The 14214-nt window shown below is 36.3% G+C and overlaps 1 protein-coding gene across 2 annotated transcripts; it reads right to left on the reverse strand.

Annotated features, from left to right (window-relative positions):
- Positions 1–206: 206 nt before the first annotated feature.
- LOC110446596 (hemicentin-2-like) lies at positions 207–8336 on the reverse strand. Of its 2 annotated transcripts, none has more exons than XM_021491814.1 (10): positions 8301–8336; positions 7858–8022; positions 6594–6854; positions 5953–6213; positions 5169–5480; positions 3314–3409; positions 3030–3125; positions 1942–2041; positions 1514–1545; positions 207–1356 (listed from the first exon to the last, which is right to left on the reverse strand). In XM_021491814.1, exons 2-10 carry the CDS (start codon positions 7973–7975, stop codon positions 1271–1273), a joined length of 1362 nt encoding a protein of 453 aa, XP_021347489.1. In that variant the 5' UTR covers positions 7976–8022; positions 8301–8336; the 3' UTR covers positions 207–1270. The 2 variants fall into 2 exon arrangements, with proteins under 2 accessions (XP_021347489.1, XP_021347488.1); XM_021491813.1 differs by having other exon boundaries at positions 7765–8022.
- Between the last annotated feature and the right edge of the window lie 5878 nt (positions 8337–14214).

The raw sequence follows: 14214 nt of genomic DNA on the forward strand, positions 1-14214 counted from the left end.
GATGATGATGATGATGTTGTGAGAGCGTTATTGAATGTTGAATGCATAATAATGATGTGGGAGTGATAATGAGTGTTGATTGCACAATACATATACGTATATATCATTTGTAATTTATTGTAAAGTATAGTTATCCAATAAGTTGTCAAACTTAAGGAATAAAAGTTGAATTGTGTGTGTGTGTGTATCATTTTGTATGGTGTCTCTGTTTTGTTTTGTATATATGTTATGACAGATAAGTCAACCGACTTAAAGTAATAAAGAACTTGAACTTGAACTTGATGGAGAGTAGATGGAGCCCGCAGCATGGCGTACATATATATATGGAGAGTAGATGGAGCCCGCAGCATGCCGTACATATATATATGGAGAGTAGATGGAGCTCGCAGCATGCCGTACATATATCAGGAGAGTAGATGGAGCCCGCAGCATGTCGTACATATATATATGGAGAGTAGATAGAGCCCGCAGCATGCCGTACATATATATATGGAGAGTAGATGGAGCCCGCAGCATGCCGTACATATATATATGGAGAGTAGATGGAGCTCGCAGCATGCCGTACATATATCAGGAGAGTAGATGGAGCCCGCAGCATGCCGTACATATATCAGTAGAGTAGATGGAGCCCGCAGCATGCCGTACATATATCAGGAAAGTAGATGGAGCCCGCAGCATTTCGTACATATATCAGGAGAGTAGATGGAGCCCGCAGCATGTCGTACATATATCAGGAAAGTAGATGGAGCCCGCAGCATGTCGTACATATATCAGGAAAGTAGATGGAGCCCGCAGCATGCCGTACATATATATATGGAGAGTAGATGGAGCCCGCAGCATGCCGTACATATATCAGGAAAGTAGATGGAGCCCGCAGCATGTCGTACATATATCAGGAGAGTAGACGGAGCCCGCAGCATGCCGTACATATATCAAGAAAAACTATGCAAAGTGGCAGAACTAACTTGATTAAATACAAGACATCAAAACATGAACATAAAGGTAACATCATTGTGGTAAATAGAAACAAATATTGAACAATTCAGTTTGTTACAGGACGATCCTGAAAGTGTATAAACATTGTACGTGAATGAAGGTTTTTATCTGATGCACTTTCATTATTTTTCCTTTGAGAAAGTCATTTAAATCATTTACGTGTGAAGTCCCCGTGCTGCAGCCGTTTTTATCGCTCTCGTATCAATGTGTCATCGGACACTGATATTGAAAAAGAAAGAGGCCATTATGTATCAGCATGAATTGAGTGTTCCTCTCATGATGGTGTCCGGTCTGTTACAATCATTTCGTACGTATTCGGAACTTCCTGTCCGGCCGGGTCAATGCTGCAGTAGTGCTCCTCTGTAATGTTAATTTAATCGGAAATTGAGTATAAAAGGACGACCCGATCAAACAGCAGATTTGATGCCTTTTAAAATTATCGAATCCCAAATTATAGATACAATCTATTTATGTGCTATGGAAACATTTTTTTTTAACTGAGTGTTTTAGAACTCACCTTGTATCTGTCTTTTTGCCGCTATTCTTTTCCTACAAAAATAATATTCCCATGTTATTTTTATCGTTTTATATTTTGAATGAAAACAATCACTATTTGTTCTAGACTTTGTAAATTTCTTGATATAAACACGACTAATTTGTTCAATAACGTTTGTTTCATAATATTCCCAAATGATACATCGTAGAAACGTCCACCAATATTATTTCAAAGTAGCAAATCACCGTACAAATTGTTTCGTTACACTGAAAGACAGATACCAGAACTATCTCCGAACGTAGCATGGACTGTACCGTTGATAGTGGATTCATCCACCTTAACCTCGTGCATGCTTCATAGTTCTCTACATTTAAAATTCTTTGTGAAGTTATAAATCTTAAGCTCTCCTGCAACAATTAGGAGAGATACGACGGATTTGCTTAAGGTACCGTAACATGTTGACAATGAAGGCGATGGACATCACAAGAAACAGTGCAGCAACGCTCGCTAGGCCAGCTATGACTGGTACGCTTTCCGTAAATTCTTCATCTGGAAAGAGACAGATTTACTATGAAACTGCGACAGTGCAAAGACAGAATTTGTCAAAGGTTCTAGGCAATCCAATCCTTTATCTACAGAGAATCTTTAACAGTTACATATTGCAACATATAATATATCAACTATTAGCACGAAACAATACTACATCAGAAAATACATAATAGAAAACTAGTTATCACTTATAAACTATTAGCAAGAAACAATACAACATCAGAAAATACGTAATAGAAAACTAGTTATCACTTATAAACTATTAGCATGAAACAATACAACATCAGAAAATACATAATAGAAAACTAGTTATCACTTGTAAACTATCAGCATGAAACAATACAACATCAGAAAATACATAATAGAAAACTAGTTATCACTTATAAACTATTAGCATGAAACAATACAACGTCAGAAAATACAAAATAGAAAACTAGTTATCACTTATAAACTATTAGCATGAAACAATACAACGTCAGAAAATACAAAATAGAAAACTAGTTATCACTTATAAACTATTAGCATGAAACAATTCACCATCAGAAAATACATAATAGAAAACTAGTTATCACTTGCTGATGTTAACGTTTATTCCTCGGGCGACTTTTATCAGAAGGCTAACTACAGTACAGAATTAATCTTGAAATCATGATGTTGTAAATTCATGTAAATCAAAACGTGAGAAACATAAATACACGTTGTTAATTAGTTTATAAACATAGCCGTTGTTGATTAAAACAGTTTATTTTCGAGCATATGTTATAGTCAAATAAGATTTTTTTTCTTGCAAAAAAATAACTAAATACGTGTTGTTGTTGTTGTTGTTGTTGTTGTTTTACATGGTGGATTACGTCACTCGATTAACAGATATTGCACAGAATAAATAGGCAGACATTCATCTATATCTCTAAACATATTCTCCTCTATTCTATATTACATTTTATATCCTCGTGAAACATTATTTTATTGTATAGTACGTTTGTCCTACCGTCACATTTCCCATCCGATCGTCTACACTTGTTTGAGCCACAGCCATCAGGACACGTCTTCTCACATTGATAACCGTAAAGTCCATCTCTGCATTCTTCAAAGATAGAATAAAATATTGCTATGTTTCACCATATAAATTTCGATTTTTCAATTATCTTTAAAATCTCTTTCAAAGATGAAAGAGACAAATAGAGAGAATGGAGAGAGAAAGAGTCTGACAAAAGAGAAAAAAGACAGACACAGGCAGGAGGTCATGCATGATAAGAACTGGTGTATATATACCTGAACAGAAGCCAGTGTCTCTCTCACAGAAAAGGTCTTTACATTTTGTTGAACAATCCAGTTCACACTTCTTACCGCGTTTTCCAGGTTGACAATCTTAAATTGATAAAAAAAACAATTCTTATTCGCACTTTTCAATATATATAGCGTTATTTTTCATACCAACTTTCCTCATCAACATTTATTTTTGAGACCAGGTTTGTTTGAGAAACATGAGATTATGTTTGTTATTAATTATTGGCATGATTTCTGTTACAATTGTAAATAAGGATAAAATGAAAATAATAATAACACTTATTCAGTTTTTCATGCTACATCTTCATGTTGATTTACGCTAACAACTTTGATAAGAATCAATCAGCATCCAATAAATAAATAAACAAAAATAATTTCTTACTTTTAGTAAACATGACGTAAATTTGTGCTTTTGTCTTTTGATACGTATTAAATACGGCAAGCCTTTTCTTATTTCTTTTTTGGACAGCTTATTACTAAGCTTTAGTATGAAAGAAACATGAAGTGTTATGTTGAGTCGATTTGTAAATCTTAAATGCAATGCTTCAGACATGAAATTAAAACCTTTTACGATATATTTACCGTACACGTTTAAAAGATGTGATTATTTTTTCTGCGAAAACATTATTTGCAAATATGGGACATGCTTATTCTGGCTGGCTGATTCGTTTTCGTCTACAAAGCTCAGGGAAAACTGATATTTTCAAAATGGTGGCTAGTCCAAACGCATTTTCATGGTTTCTGGGCTCATTCTGGTGCTCGGAATGAGAGAAAATACTCTTTCATGCCCAAGGGAGTAGGATAGGGAAATTCCACCCTCGGGATTTTAAAGTTTGGCAAAACCCTCGGCAGAGCGTAGAGTTTGAAAACCCCTCGGGTGAAATTTCCCTATCCTACACCCCTGGGCATGAAAGTCTCATATTCTTTATTAGTGAATTCAATAGTGAAATTTTCAACATTCACGAAATATAAGCAGCATTTCAGTGGAAACCATTTGATATCCTCAATTATGTATCAAATTAAATTTCAAAAAATAGCATCGTTCATAACTAAATGTAAAATAAATTAAACAACACTCACTCTTTCTTCATCAGGTTATATGTGTATGTATAGAGGAAGAATTTGCACATTGTATCATGCCGTTATATATTATGTTGATTATTTCCATTTAAGTTGCGGTAAAGGAGTTCGAACCTTTATCAATATGTAAATGTATTGTCACTGTCTTACAGTTTACACTAACTCTCAGAAAGGTGGATTTGTTACCGAATTCGTTAGATGTCATACAAACATAGACATCACGATCAGTTTTGTCTGTTTGTCCTGTTAACAGGTATGGTGTTACTGTATGTCTGTTAATCTGGTTAGTATCAGGTCCTGTCCAGTTAATATCACAGGAAGGGGAACAACTCGCCTAGCACAGAATAAATACCGTTTCAGATGGGGATAGTGAAATAGTTTTTGTGTAAATTATACTCACATGCATGTCTGTGACTTTTTCATAAAAAAACAAGTCAATTTTCTTTCTATGACGTCACGTCAATTACATCTTACAATCTACTTAAGCAAAATGCATTTTTTTCTGGAATATTTTCTCACGTTCCGTCTTGTCGAATTATCACATAAGCAAAAGTTCATATCTAATATAACATTTAGGGCGTCGGTGAGTATGCGGTTACAGGGACATGACACTTTATATTGTCTCGGTCATTAACTATATCTTTATTGTCCTCATAAACACATTCACTCAAATAAATGTCCATAATTGGTTAAATAGCCGATATAATAGAATGATATCACGTAGCTTCCACACCGAAACATTCTACTCGTTGTAGTATACCTTCATGTATGATGTTGATTGAGAACTTGTATGTGAAGTCCCCCTGTGAGTTGGACACGGTAAGTGTGTAGTGTCCCACATCAGAGTATGTGATATTTCTGATGCTGTAGGAAAACTCGGTCCTATAGGAGACAGGTTGTCTCAGGGACTGCAGTACGACGTTAGTAGCCTCCTGTTGATCCACTCCAACATGCACAAGGTCAGCCTGCGGGAGAGGTGACGCGTCAACGGAAATACTGCTAAATACACTGTCCCACTCGTCCACATCATACGAGGTATTCAGCAAGTCCTTTCGTAGTACCTCTGGAGGAACTATAGCATAGCAACAACTTATTTCAGCGACATATACTGATTGCCAAATATTACCATTACAACGAAGTTATTTAAATATCTACAACAAGCCATTTACTTTAACATTTGTGATTGGACTCAGAATACTACATATTAACTTAACCGTATAGAATGTACACTTCAATGTATTTATTGACGTATTCTGAATAAAGCAATAATCATTGGTAAAAGAAATATATCGATATAGACTTTATAAAAGTTATTAACTGTACATCATTTTGCGTTAAATATTAAATTCATTATTATAAAGAGAAAGGTATTTTTAAACACAGTATACGCAGTTTTACTATTCATAAACATATTCTGTCTACATATGTTGATTATAAATATAATCGTTTTTAGTATTATCATGTGCGACTTGATTGAACAAAATATAATGAATAGTACCAATCAATAGCGTATACGTGTCTACCGTTACTACACGTTCACTTACAGAGAGACACTACGGTCAGACTCAAAGTCTGTGTCCCCAGGTTGTTCGTAGCATTACACATGTAGTTTCCATCCTTTGACCTTTTCATATTTTTCAAGGACAAGGTACTTCCCTCAACTAAACGACCGGTCCTATCATGGTACCATGACATCTCACAGGCGGGATTACATTCAGCTACACACCGGATATCCGGCAGGACGGTTCCCTCTTTGTCCGAGTAATGGGTATCGTTGGGAACTAATTTAATGTCAGAACCAGCATCTGAATATAAACCTTTTGTCATTCAATCTTTTAAAGAAACTGATAAGAGAGAGTTTGATCTCAAATTATACAAGGAGGGCTTTCTTTGATTAATTACAACTAGTTTTTGGCATAAAGTTAATAAACCATAAGTCGATTATACGTTCCTTTTATTCTGTTCAATTTTTTTCTTTAGGTGTTATCTCCCTTTGTTCTTCTTGTAACTACACTATACGAATAGCATGACCGTACAGATTCCGGCATTCCAGGAAGGTACAAATTGTGTATGAAACAAGAGTAAAGATGTTGTGTCGTTACCAAACAAATTTTCTAATTAATGATATTAAAGTTGACTGACATTCCCGTTTTATTTATTTTTTTAAACCCCATATTTTACTCACAGTTTACATTAACCCTCAAAGAAGTTGATATGTTGCCATAGTCGTTGGATGCCACACAGACATAGACACCACGATAAGTCTTGTCTGCGTGTCTGATTAATAGATTGGGTCCACGTCTCCCAGCCTGGTAGGTAGTAGTCGGTCCTGTCCAGTATATAGCACAGGAAGGGGAACAACTCGCCTGGCATCGAACATCTATCCTCTCTTCCTCTTGTACTGACACATCACCAGGTGGGGATAGCGAAATAGTTTTTGGACCATCTTGATAAAAACAAAACTTAACGTAAATACAACAACCTAGTTGTACTAATGATATATAGATGTATCGTCACAGTAATTAAATGAATATAATATTATAAAATGATAAGTGTATGAAAGCATTCCCCGATGAAGTCTGTATTAGATTTATCATGCATTTTACTATCTGATACAATTATAAACCTGAGAAAATAACAATGATGTTCTAAAAGAGATGCCTTTTCACTGCAACTAAGTGCTCATTTGTCTTTTTTTATTATGATTCTTTATATTACAGTTAGATCTCGAAAATGTGTATAGCAAATATTGAATAATTACACAGTTCCGGTTCTAATGTACCAGAAAATACGAAAACATTAAATCGCGTAAGACCATTTCCACACCTGTTTTCTGTAATGCGGCATGTGTAATAAAAAATATATAAGATGGTATGCGCATGAACAGAAAACACCGCGAGTCATATGTGGAGAGTCCGAAAACATTTGCATGTAAATTAAATTACCAATTCCCATGGAACACTGAGGTTGACAAGTCAAAGAGTAATAATCAATTGACTGCGTTTAAAGAAAAAGAAAATTATTGGATTGTAAATATTCAGTATAGGCTCTTATAAAAAGAAATTATAAATACATGGATAATGTTACTATAATATAAGTGAAATAGGGCTAAACATAACAAGTCAAGACGCTGGTAATTTCTTTTATACAATTTCCTTTGTTGTTTTTCGATAATGTTATCTACTTAAGAAATATTTTACTTAATTCCTGTTCCTCGAAACAGAAAATCGAAAATAACGTTGAACCAAAAATAAATGAACCAGTTGTCCTACGATTACGATTGCAAAATGCTTGGTATTTTTTTGAAATAAAAAACAGTAAAGAAAACCAATATATACAATCATGGAATGACTTACATGAAGTTGTGACATTGATGGTCACGGTTCTGATTCTGGTTCCGTCCCGGGCAGTACATGTATATGTACCATCTTTACTGGTATCCAGTCTACCGAGAGATAGGGTGCCATCACCACTGACATGGTCACTGTTCCTCGTCCAGGTCACGTGACAAGCAGGGTTACAGTCAGCTTTGCAGAGGACATTTTGCATTGTGTCGCCTTCCAGCATCGTGTATGTCCGAAGGGTTGGTTCCAGAACTATCTCTATGGGTCCATCTTAACAAATCATTTGATCATTATCAAGGAAGAGATAGTGTTTAGGACAAATGTAAATATATAGTGGCCATTATTAAATAGATGTTGCATTACAATGAAATCGAGAAATAGCATGTTTTACCCTCCAACGTAACATTTGCAATCATGTGTTTAATACTTATAACACTTTCTAGAGTAGAAGACTTTTTTTTTTCATAAGATCTATTCATGTATAGTTAGGCTATAAATAATAGCCAATTTTCAAAATTTCCGATGGAAAAATATCGTTACTGACTTACAAGTTACAGTAACCCTCAGAGAAGTTGATATGTTGCCATAGTTGGCAGAAACTAGATCCCTAGTGTTGTGGCTAGACCCAAGGATTAATTCTAATATCATGACTGCATTTGTCTCTTTTTGCCCAGCATTGGTTTATTTAGTTTTGGGGTGGGGATCTCAACCGTTTCGAAGTTATGACCCAGGGGTTAAGTCTGCAAGGGTGGGGCAGACCCTGGAGTCAATTCTAATATCATGACTGCATTCTTCTCTTTATGCCCAACAATTGTATATATAGTTTTGGGGTGGGGATCTTAACCATTTCGAAGTTATGAACTTATGACCCAGGGGTTAAGTCTCCCAGGGGAGGGGGGGCAGTCCCCAGGGCCATCCTGGAAGCATATGTGCATTCATATCTTTATACTCTTTAGATTTGTCATGACCAGCAATTGTATATATGGCTTTAGGGTGGGGATCTCAACTGCTTCCAAGCTGTGACTAAGAAACTAGGTCCCTAGGGGTTCGATCAGACCCCAGGGTCTATTCTAATATCATGACTGCATTCGTCTCTTTATGCCCAGCATTTGTATATACAGTTTCGGGGTGGGGGTCACACCCGTTTTAAAGTTATGGCCCAGGGACTATGTCTCCAAGGGTGGGGCCAGACCCCAAAACGGTAGGATAGAGCTTTCTGGTCTTTAAGCTGTTCCAATAATGTAAGTCGAGTGGGGTAGGCTAATTTTTGTCCATATTACCTCATCACCAGGATATTCCAATTCTGGCAAACGATCAACTTTCAAAAGATTATTTATATAAACCAAAATACCACCCCCAGCAAAATATCTATCAAGTCGAAAGGGAGAAAGAAAACCATCAATACATAAATCATCTAAATGAGTTTCGGTAAGACACACAATGTCGTATTCATCTACTATGTCCTCAATATAGTCTAATTTGTGTCTAACGCTCCTAATATTTAAATGAAATATAGAAAGCTCGCTAAGTCTCGGACCAGGATTGGACTCAACATCCATATGCTGTAGTATTAGCATTAACAAAATCACCGAAAACTCGAAATTTCGGAAACAAGAAATAAATATAATATTTATCTGAATAATCAACCAATAAAGATAGCTATGCAGTTGATGAAGTAATTTCAACCAAGAATTTAAACCAAAACAAAAAGGGATAAATGACTTCATCACACATCTTCCGTAGACCTTAGCATAAAAGGTATCCCATCCCTTAACCCTGGGGTCAGTCCCATTATTTGTACAATTTTGAATCCCTGCCTCCGATGAATGCTTCCGACCACTTAATGATCGATATCCATGGCATAGTGCTAGAGATAAGTCGTTTATAGCAATATAGCCAAATTGCCCCCTTTTCGCACCGCCCTCAGCCCCCTGGGGGGTCAGCTCCTCCAGTTGTACAATTTTGAATCCCCAACACCTAGGGATGCTTCCAGTCAAATATAGTTGTTTCAATCTCTTAGTTCCAGAGAAGAAGTCGCTTAAAGCAATATAGCCAAATAACCCTTTTTGGCACCGCCCCTCAGCCCCCTGGGGGTATATTAGCCACACCATTTGTACAATTTTGAATCCCTGCCTCCCATGAATGCTCTTGATTAAATATGAATGATATCCAGTGCATAGTTGTACAGAAGAAGTCGTTTGTAGCAATATAGCCAAATTGCCCCCTTTTTGCCCCGCCCCTCAGCCCCCTGGGGGTCAGTCCCACCTTTTGTACAATTTTGAATCCCCACCACCTAGAGATGCTTCCAGTCAAATTTAGTTAAATTCCAATCAGCGGTTAAGAAGAAGAGGTCGTTTAAAGAAATTGTTAACGGACGGACGCCACTGTATGGCATAAGCTCACCTTGGTCCTTCGGAGCAGGTGAGCTAAAAATGAAATTCAGGGGAGATTACTGTATGCACGAATTATCTAGTGGATTGCCTACATTAGGACAGGGAACCCATATCAAGCTGGACTATACTGACCTTCCTCCGCGTTTCCCTGTGGCCCAACAAAAGTGATTTTGATATGCTTGAAAATTTCTTGCAATCACATTGATCGGATACTATACACGTGACCAGTAACCGGTGAATATCGATTTCTAAATATAGCCTATATGGAAATTCACCAAAACCAATTTAAGCGTATGTGCAGTTACAACGGAACGCGATCTGTCAGACGACAACAGAGGATGGCTGCTGGCGAACGGAACGCGATCTGTCAGACGACAACAGAGGATGGCTGCTGGCGAACACTTCGCCTCCGTTACGTCTCAATATTTTAAAAAACTACTCGAAGATAAAGGGTGTTTTTTTTTTACACAAAAATGTGCCCGTCCACCATGCTTCCCTAAGGAAAAGAACAATGACGATTTCTTCGAAAGCTACGATACCGAACTGTTGGATTCAACCCTGGCTAATTTTACACGATGGCTCGTTCTCTAAAGTTATCGATATACAATTGTATTGTTGAAGCATATAATAAAACAGTTGTGGCTTTTGTGCTGGTAAATATGATGTGATATGAACCTGAATTGTTTTTATTAGCTTCGATTTCGCCATGGCCTAGGTAATTTCACAGCCAGTCTGTAAACATGTTACAGACCTCGTACTATGAGTAGAAAAGTATTACAGATCTCGACCTATAAATAGAAAAGCGTTACAGACCTCGTACTATGAGTAGAAAAGTATTACAGATCTAGACCTATAAATAGAAAAGCGTTACAGACTGGCTGTGAAATTACCTAGGCCTATTTTTGGGTAATTTCACAGCCAGTCTGTAAATATGTTACAGACCTCGTACTATGAGTAGAAAAGTATTACAGATCTAGACCTATAAATAGAAAAGCGTTACAGACTGGCTGTGAAATTACCTAAGCCTATTTTTGGGTAATTTCACAGCCAGTCTGTAAATATGTTACAGACCTAGTACTATGAGTAGAAAAGTATTACAGATCTCGACCTGTAAATAGAAAAGCGTTACAGACTGGCTACGAAAATAACAAGGCCTATTTTTGGGTAATTTCACAACCAGACTGTAAATATGTTACAGACCTCGTTCTATGAGTAGAAAACTATTACAGATCTCGACCTATAAATAGAAAAGCGTTACAGACTGGCTGTGAAAATACCTAGGCCTATTTTTGGGTAATTTCACATCCAGTCTGTAAATATGTTACAAATCAGACTACTGAATTCAACTACAAATGATTTATCTCATCAAATTTTAAACTATGTGATGATATTGATGATGTCGATTGTGCAAATAATATTTACTTGATATTAAGTATTACATGAATTGAATCTGAAATTGTGTATGTTATTTATTAATTTGAAGTCCTTCACTCTGTGATTCCAAAATGGTCCATGGCATCCATGTGTTTATGACATGAAAAATGATTAATCTCATTGTAAATTGTCATATAATTAAACAGTTGTGGACTTCAATAATTGTATATCAATTGGTCAATATAAGTTGATTAAACTTGTTTCAAATACTGTTGTAAAAGAAACGTAATCACAATTCAATTATATTTCAGCCGAATTTATACAAGTACACAATTGTACGTCCTTATAGGTAGGAAACAAAGAATCACCATTTTAACCGGTACTTCATATAACCCTTGTCATAATTAGTTTCCTAACTACCAAGTTAAGGTGGCTCCACACTTTCGCAATTAACCAGCAAAATTCGTTGAAACTTTCATATAATGGTTATGCAACTATGTAGAGTTGATTTTATGAAAATCTAAACACTCCGATAGTTTTGGGACTTTTTTGGGAAAAATACAAAAAAAAATGAATTTTCGTCAATTTTAATATTTTCCGGGGTTTTTCTGTGTGACATTGTTCGGAACAATTACAACATTAATAAAATGAAAAGAATCATTTCTAATTAACCCTACAAATATTTTATTTATCGCAAAATATGTAACACATGTTACACAAAGTGTTTTTTTATTGAATTTGTACGGATAAAAGTGATTATCTACAAGCTAAAAGCAAACAGGACACAAAAATCTATACATATAGAATGGGAAATTGAACAAAATATACACAATGGCTTTATAATTAATTTATTTTACATTTTACAATCACTTTGATCCGGGTGAGAGTTATCTTCCTTGAAAAAAATCGGAACTTTTTGCAGAGGGATGACATTTACACAATGACAGTTGTCTCTGTTTACATACAACAAATGATGGAAATAAATCCAAACTATGATATCAAAATTATCAATTTATTGTTCTTTAATGGAACCAAATTACCCTCAGTCATGTACACTTTGGACATCATTCCACAGTCCGCTAACTCACGGTATATTTATAATTACATGTCAGGTACATAGGTGACCAGAGGCTATCGCATGGTATGCCGTTCTCACGTGCACTCACACATGCATTTTATAGGTATCTTGATATTTTACAAAAAAAATATTTTCACAGAGTAAGTACACTACATTTGTAAACACGATTAAATCGACAGAGCGAAACTCCCTCAACAGCGAAAATCGTAACGACCTTGAGCTGTGTATGAATTTGAAAGCTTTATTCCTGAAGTACGTGTGATTATACATTTCCCGGTAAAATTTCGATATCGGGTGTTGTCATATCGTCGGCACGCACGTGTACTATTGTTTACAAGGGGCGTGTTCGTTTATGCGGAGCAACCGGTTTGACCGTTTCTAAATGTAACAATTTCGGGTATAAATCCTGGCGGACATGCAAATGTGTATGCAGGCCTTGCAAGGCTTTCTCAAGGCTCGCCTGAAAGGAGCATCAGATTACTAGGTCCGACCTTATTTAATAAACGAACAACAGTGGTCCGATCGGGTTGACCGTTCAAACGAAAACGGCCCAGGTGGTACTATAATTTGCACTACAATATTGAATACCCGATACGCAATACGGAAATGAGGACACGAAAATACGACAAGAAAAACATGTGTATTACGAAGGGTGGGAAGTCCTTAAGGTGGCTCCACACATCGTCATCATCGTCCATTTTCGTGACGTACTTCCGGGAAAAGTACAGCTCGTACTCAATTATCTTGATCGAAATTTGCATGTGCACCGTGTCGTCTTTTCCGTATTGCGTATCGGGCATTCCATTACCGCAGTCTCAGTCAACCAGACGCTTGATCACTTGTAATACAAGAGTCTGGTCAAACACAGTACTTTAAAATTACCATCACCAGAGTAGTCTCGTTCAACCAGACTATTGTTGCCTGCGCAAGCTACGCCGAATAGAGAGTCTGGGCAAACCCAGTGCTTTCGTTTTGTGACACCATAACGAGGCTTACCGAGATTCTGGTAATTTTTTTCATTGGTCAAAGGTTGACACACCCTTTTTAACTTTTGAAGTCAGAATTTGAGTGGCCCAAAATTACATTAAATATTTTAATTCGTCAAAAGATTATCTGTATATGCATTCCTGAAGTATCCATGTTTTCACTATTAACGAGAAAAATGTATGAAAATGCTTCAAAAAGAATTATTTCATGTATTTTCATTGGATATTTTACAATAATTCATGAAGCTAACAAGGCTATTGATACAAGTCAAGCCAGATTACCTGAGAGAGAACTTGAATGTGTTTTGAATGGTGTACAGGTAAAATCTCACTTGCTTTGCATGCTTTTTTTCAAACTTCAGTCAGGCTTGTTGGCTTTGTGCTTAACTATGACTTATTCAATGGAAATATATGGCATTATTCTGAAGATTTGACACATTTTACATTGTTCTCGATAAAAGTGAATACACGGGTACTTAAGGAATATATGTATAGGTAACTTTTTTCATTAGTTTCATTATTCATTGAAATGTTTAATGGCGTTGACATAATGCCCGGAAACGAAAGTAGAAATACTGCCCTCTGGTGGTGATAATGTTAGTGCACTGTGTTTGACCAGACTCTTGAATTA

Source organism: Mizuhopecten yessoensis, unplaced genomic scaffold, assembly GCF_002113885.1.
Source record: "Mizuhopecten yessoensis strain PY_sf001 unplaced genomic scaffold, ASM211388v2 scaffold2865, whole genome shotgun sequence".
Lineage (NCBI taxonomy): Eukaryota > Metazoa > Mollusca > Bivalvia > Pectinida > Pectinidae > Mizuhopecten > Mizuhopecten yessoensis.

Bases quoted from the DNA above. Each gene is read 5' to 3' on its own strand.
- LOC110446596 (XM_021491813.1), bottom strand. From the start codon at position 7,975: ATGCTGGAAGGCGACACAATGCAAAATGTCCTCTGCAAAGCTGACTGT. The intron at 5,481-5,952 runs GTAAGTGAACGT...GCTATGCTATAG, and splicing joins TCTGACCGTAGTGTCTCTCT to TTCCTCCAGAGGTACTACGA. The intron at 1,546-1,941 runs GTACCTTAAGCA...TTATTTTTGTAG, and splicing joins TTCATTGTCAACATGTTACG to GAAAAGAATAGCGGCAAAAA.